The sequence below is a fragment of the Phascolarctos cinereus genome, unplaced genomic scaffold (genome assembly GCF_003287225.1).
Source record: "Phascolarctos cinereus isolate Bilbo 61053 unplaced genomic scaffold, phaCin_HiC Scaffold_1;HRSCAF=81, whole genome shotgun sequence".
NCBI classification, from domain to species: Eukaryota; Metazoa; Chordata; class Mammalia; order Diprotodontia; family Phascolarctidae; genus Phascolarctos; species Phascolarctos cinereus.
Genome location: NW_027555514.1, coordinates 182,182,355 through 182,205,629, shown reverse-complemented (window position 1 = coordinate 182,205,629; position 23,275 = coordinate 182,182,355). Strand labels below are relative to the sequence as shown.

At 37.3% G+C, this 23,275-nt stretch overlaps 1 protein-coding gene across 1 annotated transcript in view; it reads right to left on the bottom strand.

Annotated features, from left to right (window-relative positions):
* Nucleotides 1-23,275, bottom strand: part of RERG (RAS like estrogen regulated growth inhibitor) — a 102,174-nt gene that overhangs the window by 3,498 nt on the left and 75,401 nt on the right. The window contains 1 exon segment of the mRNA XM_020994293.2: nucleotides 8,222-8,278. Within this exon segment, the coding sequence (XP_020849952.1) occupies nucleotides 8,222-8,278 (57 nt within the window).

Genomic DNA, 23,275 nt, shown 5'->3' with positions numbered 1-23,275 from the left:
TGCCTCAAGCCTCCCTCCATACTGCTGCCAAAGGCATCTGCCTAAAGTTCAGGTCTAACCATGCCATTATCCTAGTCAACAAACTCGGTGGTTCTGACTATCTCAAGAGTATCAAATAGAAATTCTCTCACTTGGTATTTAAAGCTCTTTACAACTAGGCCTCAATTTACTTTGCAACCTTAGACTTACAGGCTTACTCACTGTTGTTCTTTTTTTTTGTTTTGTTTTGTTTTTGTTTTGTTTTTTGTTTTTTTAGGCAATTGGGGTTAAGTGACTTGTCCAGGGTCACACAGCTAGTAAGTGTCAAGTGTTTGGTCTGAGGCCGGATTTGAACTCAGGTCCTCCTGAATTCAGGGCCGGTGCTCTATCCACTGCGCCATTTAGCTGCCCCCTACTCACTGCTGTTCTTATAAAATAATAATAATACATATATACCTCTATAATAATACAAATATAGTTAACAGCTAACATTTCTATAGTACCTATTATGTGTCAGGCACTGTGCCTGACATATTATCTCATTTGATCCTTGAAGGAACCCTGAAATAACCCCAGATGGTATTACTGCCCCCATTCTACATTTGAGAAAACTGAGGCAAACTGAGGTTAAGTGACTTGCCCAATGTCACAGAGCTAGTAAGTATCTAGGGCTGCATTTGAACCCAGGTCCTCCTGACTTTAGGCTGTCCTTTCTCCACTGAGTAATCTAGCTGCTCCATTTCTATTCTTCATGCCTTTGTACTAGTTGACTGCCATGTCTGGAAAACACTCCCCCTTCTCTGCTTTCCTTCAAGACAAAACTCAAGCACCACCTTTTGCAGCTCTTGTATGTTGTGTATGTGTGTATGCATGTATATACAAATCACATATATGTAAGCATATATGTATACATACACACACACACACATTCTCTCCCCTTTTAGTATGTAAAATGTAAGCTCCTTGAAGTCAGGTATTGTTTTGCTTTTGTTTTTGCACACAGAACACCTCCCCCTAACCTTCTGGGGCCGAAATCTGAGCCTGTTTGCCTGCAAAAAGACGACCTCACCTTTTGGCAGTGCCCTGACCCCTCCTGCCCACACAAAGACCATCCCACTTAAGAGCAAAGCCCTAATCCCCATCCGGTAGCCTAGACTCCAGGGCAAGGCCCAAGATACTGTGAGCATTCAAAGCATTTGCCATCTTCTACTCTAGTTCTATTACTAAACTTATGCCTACACCTACACCTACACCTCCTCCTCCTCCTCCTCCTCCTTCTCTACCACTACTACAAACTTCTACTACTAATACTCCTAAAACTTACCAAATTCATACAACCCATTACTCTCCCAATCTAACACACGTCTCTTTATTTTGGACCCCTTCCTCTGCTACTCACAGAGACCTCGTTCTTCCCCAGTGACATGGCACCACAGGTCATTTTCTCTAGCACCAGCTGTACCTCTTTAACCTGCATCACTTTGGGCCTAGAGGGGAGTTTATAATACTCTTTGTTCTCTCCTTTTGCTATTGGATGCCTTCTGCTACTGTAATCACTCAGAAACCTCTCTTCCTCTGAAGTCTTACCCAATCTGGATCATGGTGGTTGCTGTCATTCGCCATCTCTTCTCAAGGAGTTCAGTACCAGGTTTATAGGCTTCCTCTCTTCCCTAACTCCTGCCCTTATACCAGAGGACTTAAATATATATTAACATATATAGCATTCTTATTAATATGTTATCATTAATTATTAATATATCAACATATACATAACATTAATATATAAATGTCAATGTTCCCTCAAACAGCCTACTCTCTTAGTTCATCAGTTTTCTTAAATTCCACAACCCCTATTTCTCCAGTTGCTATCAGCCACACACAGGGATGGTCATACCACTGATCTTAACATCACCCACAAAGGCTCCACCTCGATCAAAACCTTGGAAATGCCTCAGATGAGACTAATTTCCTATCACCTGATATCAGCCTGCACCTTACTCCTCCTAAACCAAGTCTGTGACTTCCTAACCATTTACCCCTTAGAACTCTCTCTGGGGCAAGGGCTATTTCATTTTGTCTCTGTGCTTGGCACATAGTGGACACCCAGTACCTGTTTGTTGTTAGATTGCTTCTTAACCACTCCATAAAAAAGGGCACATCTGTTCTTTTTTTGTTGTTTAACTTTCTAATGTGCCATTTACAGCCAGAGTGCTCGAAGAAATATTCTGCCTTAATCATTTTTATCATCAATGCTCCAGTTTGACCCTGGAGAGCGACAGGAAATGTCACACATGCTACAGGCACATATTCATCCCCTTCCCTTCTTCCTTTGATGTTTCTTGTGGTCTCTTATCCTTGTATCTTTGCTGACTCCCTCTTTTAAATGATTAGCATTATTATTGAAGCCTTGACAGAAGCTAGGGTTTGGGGCCATATTTCACCTGCTTCTTGGTCACCTAAAAAAATAAGGGTGATTTTCACTGTGCCTTCCACAATAAATTAGATATGAATTTCCAGCACAGAATTCCTCAGGAAGGAGAAATGAAACATAATAAAAATGATATGAAGTTATGTGATGATCATTTGGCTGTTTGCTAACAGAAAAAAAAAGACTAAATGTGGGAAATGAGGAAATGCCTGCTGCAACGGTGACAGTGGGTGGTTAAGAGTAATTTTATCTGCTTTGAATACTAGCTTTAAACAAGTGTGGATATTTTATTTGAACTGATTTCTTTTCTCATTAAGGACTCTGCTTTTTCTCAGGCAAACTCATTAGGAGTTGTGCCTACAAGGGCTTTGTGCATATATATTAGGGGTTTTCTTTGCTTTAAGAAATGTCTTTTTATTGCTATATTTTTCTTTGACACAACAGCTACTACCCAACAAAGAAAGACTCCTCCTTACATGTAATGTATATTTCCTGAATATGGTTTAGCAAAACTCCCTAATAATTCTGAGTGAGGCGGCACAGTTTCTCTCTACTTTTGGACTTGATTGTTAACGGAAAGGAAGGACGAGTTATTTGAAGTTTTGTTGCCTCTTTTTACATTTCTTTTATTTACGTTATTGATTTCATTGTGTTTATTATTCTTTAGCATTCCTTTCTTCATTTTGCATCAATTCATGCCAGTCTCCCTATATTTCTCAGAAATCTCAATTCTTCTACAGAACTGTCAGGTAATGGGATTGTTCCTGTCAACAAAGCAAATTGCAACCCACCCATCCCCTCTTCTTCTGCAAGACGTTTGTCCTTATATTCCTAGGCTTTCCTCATTGGCATTTTTAATATCTGCTTCTAATTGCTTTGTTCACATCTGGTGTCAGCAGAACACCCTAATGCCTAATCACTTACCAATAAAGAGAGCTGTACTTGTGCATGCCGGGTCAAAACAAACAAAACAAAAACAAAACAACAAAAACACTCCTACCTTTACTGGTAAGATAAACTACTGGAAAACTTGATGCTATAGAACGGGTTGAAGTCAACTCTCCACTTTGTTTCCTTTCTATTAAAACAAAGGATGTCTGCTGATGTAGATTATGCCCGAATGGATGATTAGAAGAAAAGTAATTATTATTTGGTCCAGAATAGAAGATCCAAACTCTCCTTATTCTTGACATTGGAAATAATATTATTCCTAAACTATTTCTTGCTGAAAATGATAGCTCTCCCAATGACTGGTGGTAAAAGTTATAAAACTGTTGCCAGCTTTCTCAAAGGTGGGGAGCAAGTAGAAAATGTTTTTGCATTACTCCCCTGCACTGAAACTTATCATACTTGTCATCTATGTCCCTCTGTCAGGGCATGCTTTATGACTGCAGCTAGTGAAAGACAAGGAACATTTCAGATGTGCAGAGTTATCTAAGGACCTTGTAGGCATAAATATTTTCTGGAATCAAAAGAATCAATTGCTTCAAATGCATCTATTTGCAGAGCATATTGTAGTAACTGCACTAAGCCCTCAGAATAAGATTCTGTCAATAAGACCTATGGTAACTCAAAAGTTATTATACTACAAAGAAAACCAACTAGATAAGAAATCTAGCCTCATGAACTCATTAGTTGTGTGACCCTGGGAAAGTTACTTAACTTCTATCTACCTCAGTTTCTTCACCTGTAAAATGGGGATGATAATAATAATAACTGATAGCACCTACCTCCTAGGATTATTGTGAAGATCAAATGAGTTAATATTTGTAAAGCAATTTGCAAACCTTAAGGTGCTATATCTTAGTTATTATTATTATACAGATGATGATATTTGATTTTGATGATGATATTATACAGATGATGACAGTTGTATGGGGAGTTCATCTATAAGTACACATGCAGCATATAAACTCACCACTGAGTTTATCTGTAAGTACATATATAGCATATAAAGGCACCTCAGATGGATGACCTAGGCCTAGAACTAACTAGGAGGGGACAGGATGTATTGCTTTTGAAACGACAAAATACTTTCAATGATCTTAAGTTCCTACATGATGCTAAAGCTCACCAAACCATGTTTTCAGAAGAGCTAAACTGCAGGTGACCCAAAGTGACTAAAGTGACCAAGAATGATATTTATGGAAGAAGTGGAATAAAAGGTAACTGAAATGATAATGATAAAAATAATAACAACAACTAGCATTTATATGACACTTTAAGGTGCATAAAGAACTTTTAAAAGTGCATTATCTCATCCAATCCTCACAACAGCCCAGTGAAGTAGGCATTTTGTTATTATTCCCATTACAGTCAAGAACACTGAGGCTGGGAGATGTTTACGTGCTCACGGTCCTACATCCAAGGAAGTAGCTGACTGATGATTTATACTCAGGTCTTCTTGACTCCAGCTCCACATTTAGCACTCTAGGACCCTCTAGCTGCTTCAAGTCATCAAGAATATGTTACAAAGTCAGAATCCTAATCATGAGGGGCAAGAGTGAGGGATTAGAGATAGACAGACTGCCTAAAAGTTGACTTGGCATCCACGGAAAAGGGAAAGACTCTGGTAAAGCCTGAAACATATTGGGTACATCCCCTATGGTGACTCAGGAAAGGCTATGGTTGAGAAGCACACAGAAGTCACCTTTACTGTAAAAGTAAACCACCAAGGAGACCACAGATTCACCAGGATTGAAGTGTTAAGGATATGATCAAAATTAGGCCTAGGGCCTTTCTCAATTTACAACAAAACGTTCATTTTCTTCAGTCCCTCAGAAACAGACAAATTGGCAAATGAGAAAATTCCACTGTGGTTATGGAAAAGACGCCGAACTTGGGGCATTCTGATCAATCAGCTGCTTCATCAGGCTCATATCACTTCTTCACTTTTTCTAGACATTTATTCTTTGTTTGTAAACTGAAGGGGTTGGGCTAGCTGACCTCTACGTTGCTGCCTTGATCTAACATTCTATAGAGTCTATGTTCCCAGCACAAAATGGATAGTCCTTGAATGCTGGTATTGAGACCAATAACCTAGGAAACCAAGGATTTGATAGAGGTAAATAGCTCCCTTTATGCTGTCTTCTAAAATACAAGTACAGCTGAAACTCTGGCTGCACTTCAACTGTGGACTGGGTGGATGGATTGGGAATTTCCTAGCTTGGAGACTGACTGTAATACTATCAGCCAAGGAAATACAATTCCCAGTGCAAAAGAGTTAATGAAATCCTGGCCTAAGAGTGAGTCACAGATTTGACACTCTTGAGCTTGTAAAGTTTCTGATCAAAGCTTTGGTTGCTTAGCAGCCGCATTTAAAAACCATTTTACAATACAATTTCTTTTATATTTATATTTGGGGGTAAGAAAAATATGTCAAAAATTGGTTTATACATTCCCAATGGTAGCAAATTTCTTGGAGAAAAACAAAAAAAGGAATTCACAACTACTTAAAACTTAGCAATAGTTGTTAACTAATGACTAAAGAGGGACACTCAAAAGAACACAAATATGTTATGAGCTCGTAATTTTTATTTGCTTTTTCTTTCACTGGAAAGTATTCCTTTCACAAATATAATTTATATATTTCCACTTATTTTCCATAAATCATTTGTTTTTGGAAAGCATAATCCCTGCAAAGATATGCTCATGAAAATAAAGTCCATAGAATCTAGAACTGCAAGGGGTCTCAGAGATCATTTAATTCAATCACCTCATTTTACACATAAGGAAACTGAGATCCAATCAGTCAGACAACCAACAAGAATTTATTAGTTATTTACATCATGCCAAGAACTATGTTAAATGCTGAGAATATAAGAAAGGGAAAAAGATAATTCCTGCCCTCAAAGAACTCACATACTAATGGAGGAGAGAAAAGGCAGACTACTACATATATATATATGTATATAGGAGAGGTAATAGGATCCAGAAAGGTCCTTTGATTCTAGAGACAATGCCTTTCTCACCACACCATGCTATGGGGAAGTAGGGAAAAATTAAAAGAAATATGAATGTATTTTAACTGAAATTTTACCTTCAATATTATGATATTATATTTCTTGGAGTAATGACATATATGAGTGTAAAATGTTAAAGAACAGGCAGAAATAATTTGTTGGGTATGAAAAGATCTCATTTAATTTTACCTTGAATATTATATTATATTTCTAGAATCAATGAATCTATCATATAAAAACATCTCCTTTAAAAAGCACTGTCAAAGGCATTCTACCAAAATGGCCAAGTGAGTGGTTATCCATTAGAATGTGAGCTTCCTGAGGGTAGGAACTGTTTTTGCCTTTCTTTGTATTCCTAGATGGGCTTAATAAATGATTGTTGACTGGCTTACTGACTGTATAAACCCAGTTTCCCTTCACTGACTCAAAAAAGATAAAAATGCTAAAAGAACAAATAAAGGAGGAGAAAGGAAAGAAATTTACACAGAACGGGGAAAATACTCCAACAAGATATTGATAACTAAAAATAGCAACATTTATGTGGCACTTGGAAGTTTGCAAATTGCTTTATATATATTATATCTTTTGATCCTCACAACAACCCTAGGAGGTGGGTGCTTATTATTATTATGCCCATTTTATCAGATGAGCAAACTGAGGCACAGGAAGGTTAAATAACTTGCCTGGGGTCAAACAGCTAGTAAGTATCTGAGGCAGGATCTGAGCAAAGAAAAGGTCTTAATACAATGAAGAATTGCAAAGGAGTAAGAGAATGTCAAGAAGAATCTCCAGAAAAATAGAATAATTCTGTAATAACTATAGCCAGAATGCTAGATGCGTGGACCATACTGTGCTCACTCATTTCTTTCCCCTGGGATGCCAACTTCAGCTGTGGAATTATTGTTCGTTTGTTTTAAAATTTTTTTTATTTATTTAAATTTTAATTTATGTAATAAAAAAGCATCTCTATAATACAGAGTAATTAAAATTGTGGAATTGTTTACTGATGCGATTTATTCATCTGTACCTACCAAATGTCTAGAGTATTTTGGGCATAAACAGCATGAAACGGGGATCCAGCAAAGGCCTTTGAGAGGTCTCTGTTACATTGTCTAATAAAGCATTTCCACAAGGATAGTTGAGTACTTGAAGGATCTATCACATAGGTTTGGCTGAGTTTTTCTGCCACCAATAAGATCACCACCTCTGATTTCCTAAATGGCCTTTAAGAGTGCTGTGTCTTAAAATGTCATTGTCCTGAGGCCTATCTGGTAATGAGCCTCACCAACTTAGCTATACCAGGGTCAACATACATAATATGTCACCAGGAGACACTGCAGATATTTCACTTGCCATCCCCCATGCCTAGAATACTTTCCTTCTCGTTGCCATTTCTTGGCTTCTCGCTTTCTTCAAGTCCTAGTTAAAATCCCCTCTTCTACAAGAGACCCCTACCTCTTACCCCTTAATACCAGCGCCTTTTCTCTGTTGATTATCTCCAATTTATCTTTAGATATCTTGTTTGTTCAGATTTGTTTTCATGTTGTCTCCTTCATTAGACTCAGTCTGATACTGTCTTTCTTTGTACCCCCACTGCTTAGCACAGTGCCTGGAACATAGTGAGTACTTAATAAATGCTAATTAACTGAGCATACTTCAAGCCTTTTCATGGATAAAAACTGATACAGCTTATACTCCAACAGCATAATTGCTGAGAACACAGGCATACTATCATACCATAAGGAGGAACTGAAGTATATAGTACTTCAGAGGAGGTTCAAAGAACACTGGAGAAGATAGTAAACCATTTTTTCTTTAACAGAAGAAAAAGTTAACATGAAACTTGACCTACCGAGGGTTGGGTCATATTCCCAGATGAACCGTTTGGTCAGAAATCTTACTACCAGAGCTGTGGAAGAAAGAAGAAACATTTCAGTTGCAATTTTATAACTTTACAATCTACATCTGCTCACTAGCTTAAAATTCCTAGATGCTACTGCATCTGCCCATGAGGGCAAAGTCTCACTGATTTGCCCCATTCAAACACCTTTTTATATTTGTTCCATTTTAGATCAAAATTTGTTCAACAATAACTAATGTTGCCTTGGTTAACACATGAAAAGTATGTGAACAGGCTCTTAGAAATTAATCCTCTCTTCAGAGATCTAGTAAATACTGCTAGATGATTCTGCACACAACAGTCTTAATGAAGGAAAGCTAGGTGGCACAGTGGATAGAGCAGTGGGCTTGGAAGCAGGAAGACTCATCTTCACGAGTTCAAATACGGTCTCAGACATTTACTAGCTGTGTGACCCTGAGCAAGTCACTTAACTCTATTTGCCTCAGTTCCTCTAAACCATTCTAGTGTCTTTGCCAAGAAAACCTCAAACGGGGTCACCAACAATTGGACACGACTGAAACAACCAAACAACAATAACAATGCACAGTTCTTCAGTACGGGGCATCTCAACAAGGCTGATGCAGGCAGAAAGATGACAATTTATACTATTTCAAGACCACTAGTTGGCTTAAGGGATGACATATGGCCACTAATTGCAAAATGAGCTAAAAAAACCCAGGATTTCAAAATGATGGAGTAATCTTTGTCATTCAATTAACATTAAGTTAATATGAAGACAATCACAACATGAATTAAAAAACCACCAGAAGCACATGTAATCAATATGACACGAATATTACCTAGGGACCATTTCACCTGGAATGTGACAGGATAAAGACCAAGAACAATATCTCTCTCTCCATCTCAGAATCACATTCTCAAAGGCAAAAAAGCTGAAACTAAACACCCGATTCCTTAATACTCTAATATGATTTTCATCACCAATCAGTATATTGACTCATAAGCAGAAGGCTGGTGACCGAGTGTTGAATTATTTTAACGGTGACAGTAACTCCTGAAGGCCAACCACAGACATGAAAGGGCTGCAAGCTGCACCAGTTGAAAAGCTATTCACGTTGCGAATTGATGGGTCTTCTGTTACTAAAGAATATTTATGGAAATGCCATGTATATCTTAGATATTCTCTGTATAAATGAGAACAATAAAGTCAGTGTTAGTCTCTGAGTTCCTCAACAGTCTTTACAAACAGGGGTATACTAATAGTAATGCTGACACATAGAATGAGCAAGGCAGAAGACAGCTAAAACATGAATCTTCTGAACTAGAACCTAAAGTATTTTGATTTTAAAAGGCTCAGGACTAGTTGATTGGTATGAAAGTAGATTGTGTCCTTCATTGTGTCCCTTAGCAAGTATGACTCCATTTGAAGCCAAACATTAGCAATGATGGAGACAGTGAGTTCACAGACTCTTTGGTCCTTCCCACAGTAAGTATACTTGGGATAGAAATGGTCAGTTAGTGCTGGCTCTCTTGACAAGAGTTTCTTTAAATACTCTGAACAGAATGATATATATATATAGACACACACATATATATAGTTACATATATACGTGTATATGACATACACACACATATATATCCATTTTAAAAGCAACGTGAATATAAATAAAGTAGCATCAGAGATGAATATCTATCCCGTAGAATAAATTTTGGTATAAAGATCACTAATTGGAAAAATTCAATAAAGTAGTACCTCATTTATCTAGCATTGTCTACACAGGTAATTAAAGCCTTTTAAGCCATTTTTTTTTGTACAGATTTCTCTACTATTTTGTTTGCATTTTTCGATTCATACATATTTTAATTTATCTATTCCATTACATCCACTTTCCATTGAGCAAATTAAAAAGATTCTGAAAAATAAAGCCCTCCGTGCATAGCTGAATAGTCTAGCAAAACAAATTCTTACAGTAGTCATGTCTGAAAATGAGTATCTCTTTCTGCATTTTAAGTTCATCTTGATTCTTTTGAACTCAGGGTTTATATTGAATTGATTAGTGTTATAAAGTCGTTAAAGTTGTTTTTCTCTATAATGTTATTATCGTATAAATTGTTCTCCTATCTTTCATTTTTCTCTGCATCAGTACATAAAGGCCTTCCCAGATTCCTCAGAAATTGTCTATTTCATCATTTCTTATGGCACAATAAAAATCCATCACATTGATCTACCACAAATTATTTATCCATTCCCCAAAAGGAAGCCAACTTCTTAGTTTCCAATTCTGGGCTGCCATGAAAAAGCTGTTGTAAATATTTTTGTACCTATAGATCCTTTTCCTCTTTCTTTGAGGTTTAGGTCTAGAAGTGGTATAGCTGGGTCAAAGAGTATGCAATATTTGGTAACTTTCTAGGCATAGCTCTAAATTAATTTTCCTGAATGGCTTGACTAATTCACAATTCCACCAAGTATACCTGTTTTTCCATAGCCATTCCATAGATTTGTCATCTTCTGTCATCTTTGCCAGTCCAATAGGTGTGAGGCAAACTTGAAAGTTGCTTTAATTGGTATTTCTCTAGTTATTAGGGATTTAGAGTATTTTTCATGATTATTGATAACTTGGATTTGTTTCTTTGAAAACCATTCATCTTTTCACTATTTATCTATTGGAGAATGGCTCTTAGTCTTATAACATTTGAATCAGTCTCTAATATATCTTTTACATGAAACCTTTATTAGAGAAACTCATTGAAAAGATTTCACTCCCTCCCCCCAAGTTACCTTTTCTCTTCTAATTTTTTATTGCATTAAATTTATTTCCTATTTTTTAATACAGAGTATTCCAAATTTAAGGGGCAGCTAAGTGGCACAGTGGATGGAGTGTTGGGCCTAGTGATAACAGTAACTCATGAAGGCCAACCAATAAGGCATGAAGGGGCTATAACGTGCCTACAAGGTGAACAGCTACTCGCACTGATAAACTCGTGGGAGGTGATGAGGTTACTGAGAGAAAGAGTATAGAAGAGAAGACAGCCTAGCTCAGAAACCTGAGGAATACACAGAGTTAAGGGACATAATATGGATGATGAACCAGAAAGAAGACTGAAGAGTGGTCTGATAGTAGAAGGAAAACTTGAAAACAGTTATGTCATGAAAACCCAAAGATTAGAGCAAATGAGAAAACCTAGGACAGAATCCCAGGGACACGCATACATGGAACATGTGTTAGGATATGGCTAATAATCTTGCTAAGGTGCTTAGAAAGATTGCTTAGACAGGTAAGAGGAGAACCAAGACAAAGCAGAGTCAGGAAGCTAGAGTATCCAAAAGGAGGGGATAGTCAACAGAATCAAATGCTGTGGAGAGTTAAAACAGGATGACAACATAAAAGGCCACTGGGTTTAACATCACTGGCAACCTTGGAACAAACAGTCACAATCTGAATACTGGAGACAGGAGCCAGATGGAAATAGGTTAAGAACTGAGCAGAAGGTGAGAAAATGAAGGCAATGAGTACAGATAGATGTTTCTAAGAGTTTGGCTGGGAAAGAAATGATAGCTACAGGACAACAGCTTGAGGCCATGGTAAGGTCAAGGGAAGATTTTTCAAGAACGGGGGAGAGCTGGGCATGTTTGTACTAATTTTGATCTTTGCTCTAACAAGTAGTATTGTATAGACAGCTAATTCAGGAACGACTCCCACATCAGCAACAAATCACTTCTTATCTGCTGAAATAGAATTAATTTCACATGTGTGTGTGTGATGTTATATAGTGCCTGCCATTCAAAACATCAACTTATTATCAAATAAACAAACAAATAAATAAATAAATGAATAATGCACGGATGTGAATCTTCTGTGTCATCCATGAGTTTTGGGCCTCTCATCTTTAGAACATATTTTCCAATTACTTCTTGCCATCCTCACCTATTCCCTCTTTTTGGACTTCAGTCACCAAGTTGCAAAGTGTATGTTGATTTACTGTGAAGGATTTTTTCCCTGTTTTATTTTATTTTTAATTAATAAGCATTTTTTTCTCACCCCTCCCCAGCCTATGCCCATTTTTTAAAAAAAGAAGACAAATGGAACTTTTATAACAAATATGAACAAATTTGCTTTGGATGGCTTTATAAAGATCTTATTTATTTGCAGACTTTCTCTACCTCTGCAAGGATGGTAAGTAATCTGTAATTGTTTTCATGGTGGACTTCTTGCACAAACATCCTGAGTGCTGCAATTTTTGTTGACAAAATGTCACATGAAATGATTCTTTTTGCCTGTAGGTAACATGAGAAAACAATTCCACAAACTCTTCGAACTCTCCCCACCCCATGCACCTATGAGATATCCTTCCATTCTATTACAGCTTCCTTCTTGTGTTTTCAACCATAATGTTATTAGTTTTAATATGATTCAATTCTTAGCAGTCTGACCATTAACTAATCACTGGACTAGGGACTCACATTCAGAATGCCAACAGCTATGTTAAATTCTATAGATGGTCTAAAAACCACTTGTTTCTTAGTCTAGTCTGTTCCTTTTGAGCCACTCTGTAATGAGAGAGAGAAAGAGAGAGAGAGAGAGAGAGAGAGAGAGAGAGAGAGAGAGAGAGAGAGAGAGAGAGAGAGAGACAGAGAGAGAGAGAGAGAGAGAGAGACAAAGAGAGAGAGAGAGAGAGAGAGAGACAGAGATAGAGATAGAGAGACAGAGAGAAATGGAGAAAAGGAAAGACACCAGAAGAGGCCATCGGTGTTTCCTAAAGGAATATATTTGATATAAATCAATCACTATAACAAGAAGACCAAGGGAGCCTGGAAACCTATGCAGTCGGTCAATACTAGATTTACTTGCCAACTGGAGAGAGATGGCAGCCAAGGGCAACACCAATTTAGAATATAAACTCAGCTGTAATATCTTCCAAAGGAGAATGGTGAATGAGTGTAGAAATATTGCTTCATCAATCACCGAGAAGCAGTGGAGGGAAAAACAAATCTATAGAAAACCTGGCAAGAGACCTAACCGAAGAAAGTCATTCAGGGGGCATTTAGCAATGAAACTGGATGGGGAGAGGGAAGGGAATAAGCATTTATTAAGCACCTACTATGTTCCATTTGATCTCATTCAATGGATAATAACACATGAGAAATGGAGATAGATGATCTGTAAAGATTTGTTTTAAACAAACTTTTTTGCTGTTAATGCCAATGGTTAGCACATTTGGACTGAAACATCACAATCCCAGATGTTTTGTATTAGGAAGTAGAAATGTTACTAAAGAAAACCAACAGCAGCTGAGACTAGACCAAGTTTACATAGAAGAGGTCCATTCAATAGGTGATATAGTTTTGAGAGAATAAAGGGAAATGACTCTGAAGATATGTGAAGGGCTCATTCTATCTCCCCCCCCACCTCCCCACCTGTTGAGGAACCTTGTGAAGTTCTCCAGTGTGTCTGTCAATCACTGCCAGCACCTCCCTTCATTCATTCATTCTCAGGGTTCTAAGCCTTCAGAGATGGAAAGGTCAGTAGAGGCCATCCAACCCATCCAGTGGCTGAACAAGCATCCCCATATCCCTCACAGACATCCTCAAGCACTAGCTTGGAAAGTCCCAGTTATGGGAGCACTGGCAGCCCATTCCACATGTTCATTGCTTTAGCAAACATTGATTAAGAACCTATTGCTTAAAGTACCTTGATTGGGCTGGGAGTAAAGACTGAAAAACAACCAAAGAAACAACTCCTGCCCTCCTTGAGGGATGTAGTAGTGTGAATGGAATCCTAGGTCGCTTTCATGTGTAATACGACATAAGCACACCTTGATCTTGCACCAGCAGGTGGCCTTTGCTACCATCATTGAGTGGAGCAATCCTTTTGGAGAAGGGGCCTCAGGTCTTCTGCCAATACCACCACCTCCACTACCACCAACCAACAGAGGAGCTGCCACCCTTCTGGCAGCCAAAATGGAAGTAAAGGACCTGATAATAACCTGTGAAAATAAGATGCAGACAGAGCTTGACCCTATCTACACCCAGCTGGTGAAATGGTATCTCCCAGTAAATGCCCCTTGATCTTCTCAAGTAGGAAAAGGCCCACATTTCCCCAAGGAGCTCCACCTGGTACTTCACAATTCAGAAGGATATAGATTATGCCAGATAATACACAACTATGAAAACAAGAAGTTGGACTCTTAGTTGTAGATGGGAGCATCCTTCTGTCAACAGGCCCAGAGGTCCCCTGGGTCAGCCCAGGTTCACAGTGTGCAGTGCTTACAGCCCTTGAAGGCAGGACTCTGTAGAGAAACTGAAGAGAGCTCTGGCGCTCCAGTGGTCAGCTTCTGCCTGACTTAGGGCCCAGACAGGGGCCTATAGCACTTCTAGTCAGATGATCTTACAGCCCCCAAACCAAAGATCATCAGCCTCCTACCCTCCTAGACATTCAGCCAGGCCCCATCCAAAGGCCAAGACTCACCTATAACTCTTGATCAGCCCCTCCCCTGGTCCCTGAGAGGTCTGGTCCAATGCTGGCTACCTTTGCCTTACTGACCTTGTGACCCTGACTTACTTCCCTTTCCTTAGCCTCAGTTTTCTTCTTTTTTTTTCTTTTGAGTTTTAAATATTCTCCCCCTTTCACCCCGCCTCTCTCCCCAAGATGGCATGCAATCTGATATAGGCGCTACATATACATTCCTATTAAACATATTTTCACATTAGTCATGCTCTAAAGAAGAATTAGAACCAATAAAAGAAGAAATAAAACAGAATAGAAGGGGAAAAAAGCGCAAATAGTATGCTTCGATCTGCATTCAGACTCTGTAGTTCTTTCTCTGGATGTGGACAGCATTTTCCATCATGAGACTTTTGGAGATGTCTTAGATCCTTGCATTGCTGAGAAGAGCTAAGTCTATCAAACTTGGCCATTGCATGACGTGGCTATTACTGTGTACAATATTCTCTTGTTTCTGCTCACTTCACTCACCATCAGTCCATACAAGTCTTTCCAGGTTTTTCTGAAGCCCACTTGCTCATTATTTCTTATAGCACAATAGTATTCTATTACATTCATATACCACAACTTATTCAGCCATTCCCCAATTAATGGACGTTCCCTCAATTTCCAATTCTTTGCCACCACAGAAAATGCTGCTATATATATATTTTTGTACATGTGGGTACTTTTCCCATTTGTATGATTTCTTTGGGATACAGTCCTAGAAGTGCTAGTGCTGGGTTCAAAGGGTATGCACATTTTTATAGCCCTTTCAGCATAGTTCCAAATTGCTCTTCAAAATGGTTGAATCAGTTCACAACTCCACCAACAATGCATCAGTGTTCCAATTTTCCCATATCTTCTCCAATATTTATCATTTTCCTGTTTTGTCATGTTAGCCAATCTGATAGATGTGATGTGGTACCTCAGAGTTGTTTTGATTTGCATTTCTCTAATCAACAGTGATTTAGAGCATTTTGTCATATGACTAGAGATGGCTTTAATTTCTTCATCTGAAAACTGCCTATTCATATCCTTTGACCATTTATCAACTGGGGAATGACTTGCATTCTTATAAGTTTGACTTAGTTCTCTATATATTTGAGAAATGAGGCCCTTATCGGAGACACTGGCTGTAAAAATTCTTTCCCAGTTTTCTGCTTCCCCCTAATCTTGGTTGCACTGGCTTTGTTTGTGCAAAAACTGTTCAATTTAATGTAATTGAAATTATCCGTTTGGTATTTCGTAATCTTCTCTATCTCTTGTCAGTTTTCTTTTCTCTAAAATGAGAAGCTTCCACTAAATGATCCTTGAGGTCTCTAACTTCACAATGTATAATCCTTTGTATTCCTACCTTTTCAAATTGGAAAATAAAGGGGTGTCCCCATGGGAAAAAAATAAAGATATATAAAGTAAAGATACTAATAACCAACATTTATATAGTGTTTTACATGTTATTACAATTGGTAATCACAACAAACCCACTATCCCCAATTCATAGATGAGGAAACTGCAGTTGACAAGTTCAGTGACCTGTCCAGAGGTCACATAGTTAGCAAGTATCTGGGGCCGGATTCAAAATCAGGTCTTCCTTATGCCAGGTCTAGTGCTTCAGTCACCTTGACACCTAGTTGCTTCTAATTAAATGAAATCCTTTTTTTTTTATTCCATGAACCCCTCTGACAGTCTAATGATGCCTTCTCAGAATAATGTTTTTAAAAATATCAAATAAAATACATAGGATTATAAAGGAAACCAATTACACTGAAATACAGTTTTCAACATATTACAGTTTTTTGATGGATCTGAGATTAAAAACCCTTGAATTAAATTATATATGTAAAAATCCTTTAAAAATTTTAAATCACTATATGCATTTTAGCTATTTTTTCTTTTTTACCAAAATGTGGAAAAAAATCTCAGGTTTTTTTGTTATCCAAAAGATCATATATCTACTTTCCCATCTCTACAAAATCTATACATTCATTGAAGGCAACTTTAATCAAAACATGAAAAGGGAAAAGGAAGGCCTCTATAAACAATATTCTGCAGAAGACCATACCTTTATCATCAAACAATTGACTAAAAGATGACTAAAATTCTCTTAATAAAAGAGTTCTGTAAAACTTGGACTCAGTCAAAAGGCTTCACCCAAGGACCTAGAAGGCCACATGTGGCCTTGAGGCTGCAGATTCCCCACTCCTGGTGTAGTGACTACAAGATCCCATTTTATTTAAATAAATATTTGATTCCATAGAGAGAAACCCTTTTTTAAAAAAAGTTCTCCAAAGGACTCCCTCCTCATAAGCATTTAAGGACCTACTGTGTGCAAGGCACTTTATTACGTGTTGGAAATACAAAGACAAAAAAACAGAGATGGTTCTTACCCTCAGGGATCTTATATTCTATTACATTCCAAAAAGATAACTCCTGTGCATAAGTCAAAATTAAACATGATTCCTTGAGAAAGTAACAAATGATATAACTTTGTTAGACAGTGATCTCATTAATAGTAGGCAAGAAATATGCTCCCAAAGGACTTGGCACCATCATGTTGAAAGTCTAGTACAGAGTTAAAATAGAAGAGAGATTCCCTACAGATGGAAAGGTGTTCCAGATGATCATTATTATAGGTGATATTGTACTGGTTGCAGTAAGTCCTGAAACATGACAGTCTATTAAATGAGATCCATAAGCACTCAAAAGAATTTAGTCCAATTATCGACACAGTAAAAACTAAGAGGATGAAAAATGGCTGGTGTGTAGACCATAACCTGTAGTCTATACTATAGCTGTCTAAACTACAATATGTATGGAAAGCCCATAGAACTGGTTCATTCCTACATATATCTTAGACAGACAGTGAGGGCTCAAAACTAAACTGAGAGAAGGGAACAGGCTAGATTGCCTTTGACAATTTGTATAATACTTTTAATAACCTAAGCTTCTCTCTGAAATAAAGATTTATCTTTTTAATAACAATAATCTTCTGGTGATACTGTCTGACTATGAGCCCTAGAATATAACAGTTTCTGAAGAATTAAATTCAAGGATCACCCAAAGGTGCATGAAGACAAATGAGAATTTCTCACAAAGCAATAAAAATACTAAAAAGCATATGATTAGAAAAACAGATGGGCCAGCTATTTATCAAAAACAAAGGATGACCTGACAGATAGCCTACGTGCTCCATTGCTATCCATACAATGTCACCAGAACTAAAGAATGGTCCCTGGCATTCTGGGTGGATCCCGTGTGGAGGATTTATGAGAGGACATAAATAAGAATAGGCAGGCCAGGATGGACTGTGATGTGCATCATTGGACACAGTATCCTTATTGATGGGATAACAGAGCCACTAAGCCATTACAGCATCAAAGTAGTATATTTGATAGTTATCACAATGCTTTCTTCTATGGTTAGTTGTTACTAACCATGTTCTCCAGTCATTCCTTACACTCACATATAGCATCTGTGCATTTCACCATCAAATACCCAACTCGTGTCAAAGTAAAAAGGAACCTCTTATTACAAAACCACCACCACCACCACTGCCCCAGGGATACCTGATTTTGACTAATGGAAATGGTTTAACACAGAAGGAACTTATTCTCTTGGTCTGAGGTGCAAATTTATTCCTGTAGAACATATTAATAGTTTTATTTTAAAGGCAAAGGGTCCTGAGACTTTTGGAAAACCAAATACCACAAAATGTGTTTTAATGGTTTAGTTGGAAACTAATCAGTTCAATGTGGATGGAATTTCCCTTTTGAATTTATATTTATGTTTAAATCTCAAGGAGAAAAGGTCTCTAAGAAGAACTCTGAGAAGTAGAATTTTTGCACCCCAAATGTTTGTTATCATCATTCAGTCCCTAATATGGCTGGCCTTGTTCGTCCAAAGCCATGAGAACATCTATGGCCAGCCACCATGGTAATCAGAGAGGATCTGAATTTCAGAAAATGAGAAAACAAACTCTTAGGACAGAAAACTCCTTTCTTTTCCTTGTGTAAAACTCCAGCACATGAGAAAAAAGATGACATCAAACACAAAGAATGTGATAAGCAACAAAGTGAAACTGTGTTCAAACTGAATTTTTCTGAAAAAAAATCTCACAATTTTCTTGTTTGTGTATTTCTCAAAAAGACAAAAGAAAAGAGTTCTCCCCTTAGTAATGTAATAGTAGCACTGATTGCTACATGGCACCCGCAAATCTAAATGGCACTATTTTGTTTGAAGGTAGCATACTGAGTGTGACAAATGGAACTTTTATGAATATCTTGATACCATGAATGTAATGGAATACTATTATGCTACAAGAAATGATGAGCAGGCAGACGTCAGAAAAACCTGGAAAGACTTGTATGTACTGATGCTGAGTGGAGAGAGCAGAACCAGAAGAACACTGTACACAGTAATAGCCATGTTGTCTGATGACTAACTTTGACAGACTTAGCTCTTCTCAGCAATGCAAGGATCCAAGACATCTTCAAAACACTCATGATGGAAAATGCTATCCACATCCAGAGAAAGAACTATGGAGTCAAAATGCAGATCAAAGCATACTATTTGCTCTTTTTTTTTCCTGTTTTGTTTTGTTTCTTCTTTCTCGTGGTTTCTTCTATTGGTTCTAATTCTCCTTTACAACATGACCAATGTGAAAATATGTTTAATAGGAATATATTTGTAGAGCCTTTATCAGATTGCACACCGTCTTGGGGAGGGAGGTGAGAAGGGAGAGGGAGAAAATTTAAAACTCAAAAGCTTATGGAAGTGAATGTTGAAAACTAAAAATAATTAAAAAAGAATATCTTCAGTATATAACTCTTAGGAAGTTATTAAATAGTTTCATGTTTTTACATACTTGTAGAATTCAGAGCTAAAAGGAACCTTGGAGATCATTTTACCTAACCTTCTTATTTTAGGATGAGAAAACTGAGGCCCTGTACTCAAATTCATAGGTATTAAGTAGCAAAGCCAGGATTTAAATGCAGCTCTCCTGATTACATATTCAGAGATCATTCCACTGCATCAAAGATGCCTATGATAAATACGAAATGTTGAGCAAATTGAAAAAGTCATTTTGCTTATTAATAAGTGAGGCAAAATCTTTATAGATAATACATATTTTAAGTATTCTAGGAACACAGTATTTTAACTTGCTATTCCTTAGTATAATCTGATGAGATGAACTGTCCTAACTCTCATGCACATGGAATATATGTGATTGCTTTAATATTGCACTCATGTTAGTGGCTGGGCTAGGGCAAGGCCTGGGGTTTCTAGACAGGAGGCCTCCCAAGTTGTTTGCCTCTGGGGATTTGGCCTTTAATAATTATACTATTATTTGGATAAGCATGCTATCCAAATATAGTTGGATTAGCTCAGCAGCAAATCAACTTAGAAATATTATAATAATGGCCTCATTTCCTGGATTTTACATTATTTTCCAAATTGGTTTTATATCCAAATGCTCTGAAAAACAAAGAATAAAACAACCAGATACACAACACTTTTTTACCTCTTGGCATGGTACTTTAAAAAAAAAAATCCCTGCCAGCTCACAAGCCAAATTTCCTGAAACCTCAGAAAAGGTTTATATTTATTTCAGTTAAGCTTGGGGGGATAGAAGTTCAGGCCAATTCTTATTTTAAGAAAATGTGCTCCTCCACCCCTTGAACCTTAACTTGCAGTACATAATTATGCCGGTGACCACAGAAGGCTAAGATAATTTGTGATGTAGGTTTGCTTGTACAATTTCACAACTTTAAAATATGGGTTTAAAAATGAACAAACTTTCTACCATAAAAGTTTGCTTCCAGCACAAAAGGCACTTTGTAACATCATATTTTCTTTGTACCTAAGTAAGATCATGTCTCTCTGAGCAAAATGGGTTAACAATCTTGATAACTCAAGTTGAAACAATCTGCAATTGAAGAAAAATACATTCTTTTTGGACAAAAAATGTATTTCTATATAGCTCCAAATCAACAGGTAACTTTCAGCTTCCCAAATACAGATAAGATATTAGTTATCATGAATGCTAGGAAAACTGGCTTCAATTTATAAATATGTAAGCACATGTCACCTGTGGAAATCAGTCCAGTCCTGGACTACCTCATCCAAATGGGAACAATTTGGATTCTCTCAAAACTAACAAAGTTTTAACTTTGAAAGACAGCTATTTGCAGCAAAAACGCAAAATTACCTCTGATAAGCTGATTCAATAATTCAACTGACAAGCATTTATTAATTGTTTGCCATATGCTAAATACTGTGCTAAGCACCAGGAAAAAAAAAAGCAGAAAAATAGTCCCTGCCCTCAGGGACCTTACATTTGAAGGGAGGAGACCATGTGTGCATATATGTCAATACAAGATATATACAAAATATATTCATGGTAACATTAAAAGGCAAGGCTTTAATAGGGTGTTGGGATGTGAGGAGGGGACTGGGAAAGGCCTCTTGTAGCAGGTGGTACTGGAGCTGAGTCTTAAAGGAAGCAAGGGAAGAGATACTTAAAAGAAACTCTAAGAGAAGGTTAGAAGAGAAAGCATTCAGGGAATGGAGGACAACCAGTGTTGACACAGAGTTCTTAGATAGTGTTTAGGATATGAGGAATAGCAAGGAGGTCAGTATGCTTGAGGGTTCATGGAACACGTGCCAGGAAAAAAAACTTGTAAAACTATTGGAAGGGTTGTAAAGAGCTTTAACATGGTTAAGTAATTTGCCCAGCTACTAAGTCACACAGCCAGTAAGTGTCTGAGGCCACATTTGAACTCAGGTCTTCCTGACTCCAGGCCCAATGCTCTATCCACTCTGCCACTGAACTGCCCTCAGACATTTATTAGCTTTGTGATTCTGGGTCAGTCACTTAACCCTGTTTGCCTCAGTTTCCTCACCGTAAAATAAGCTGGAGAAGGAAAGGGCACACCACTCCAGTATCTTTGCCAAGAAAACCGCAAATGGAGTCATGAAGGGTTGCACATAACTGAAAATGACTGAACAACAACACAGTTATCAAAATAAATTTTTAAAAAGTACCAAGTTCATAGATACTAGGTTAAGAACCCCTGGATAAATACAATTTCTGTCAAATCACTTTCCAGTTTTCCCAGAGCTCTTGTCAAGTATGGAGTTTTCCAAGTAGTTTATGCTATAGGTTTATCATTTATTGAGTTTGCTTCTGATTTTTGCTTATCTAGTCTCATTTATTTTTCTATTTTTTTAAAAACCAGTACCAATTTTTTTTTTATCATTACTGCATCACAATATAAAGTGAGGTCTAGAAGTACTATTCCTCTTGAATTCTTACACTTTTTTTATGATTTCTTTTGAGATTCTAGATATTTTGTCCCTCCAAATGAATTCTGTTAATATTTTATCTATATCTACAAAGCACCCCCTGGTAATTGTATTGATATAGCACTAGGTGCGTATAGTATTGTCATTTCATTCTGTTGTCACGGTCCAACATGGCAAGTGGATAGCCCTCATTCTTTCTCTCTTTAAAGATTGTTTTGTAATTGTATTTACACATCCTTCATGGCTCTCAGTAGATAATCTCCCATATATAGTCAACATTTTAAAGTTATTTCAAATGCAATTTCCCTTTCTATTATTTTTTTTCCTGAATTTTGTTATTGCTATACAGAAATACTGACTGTTTTGTGGATTTGTTTTGTATTCTGCTACTTTATTGAAACTATTAATTGTCTCAATTAGTTTCACTGCAGATTCTCTGGGTTTGTCTAAGCAAAGGCTCATGTCTTCTGCAACTAGGGATGCTTCCATTACCTCTTGGCCAACGGTTATATTTCTCCTTTGCTTTTCTTGTCTTTTTACTTTCATTAGTATTCCTAGAAGTCTATCAAATAATCATGGGAACAATTGCACCTTTACATTATGCCTATATTTATTGGTGAAGCTTCTTGTATTTTGCCATAGCTTTTAGTTTTAGATAGATATTATTGGTCAAATTAAGGAAAAGTCCCTTTAAGCTGACAGGTTCATAGGCTCATAAATTCAGAGGCAGAAGAGACTTTAGACACCATTTACTTCAGCCCCTCCATTTCACAAATGACAAAACACAGATCCCAGAGAGATTAAATGACTTGCCTTAAGTCACACAAATTGTCAGTGGCAGAGCCAGAATTTGAATTCTGGTCTTGTGATTCCAAACTCAGCACTCTTTACAAAACACAATGCTACCTCTCCATTTACTCTTTTGCTTTTTTGTGTTGTAAACATAAATGAGCGTGGTATTTGGCCAAAGGCTTCTTAGTCACCTAGTTATGTAATGATGTTATTTTAACTCTTTTTGTTATTAACATTACCATAAAAGCTAACATTTATATTCTGCTTTAAAGCTTGCAAAGCACTTTACCATTTCCTTTTACCCTTACAACTCTGTGAAGTAGGCAGGTATTACTATGATTCCTATTTAACAGATGATACTAAGGCTAAGACAGGTTAACTGACTTGCCCAGGGCCATACTACTACCAGAGGTCTGAGGCAGGCTTCTAATATGATCTATTATTTTTATAGTTTTGCTAACGT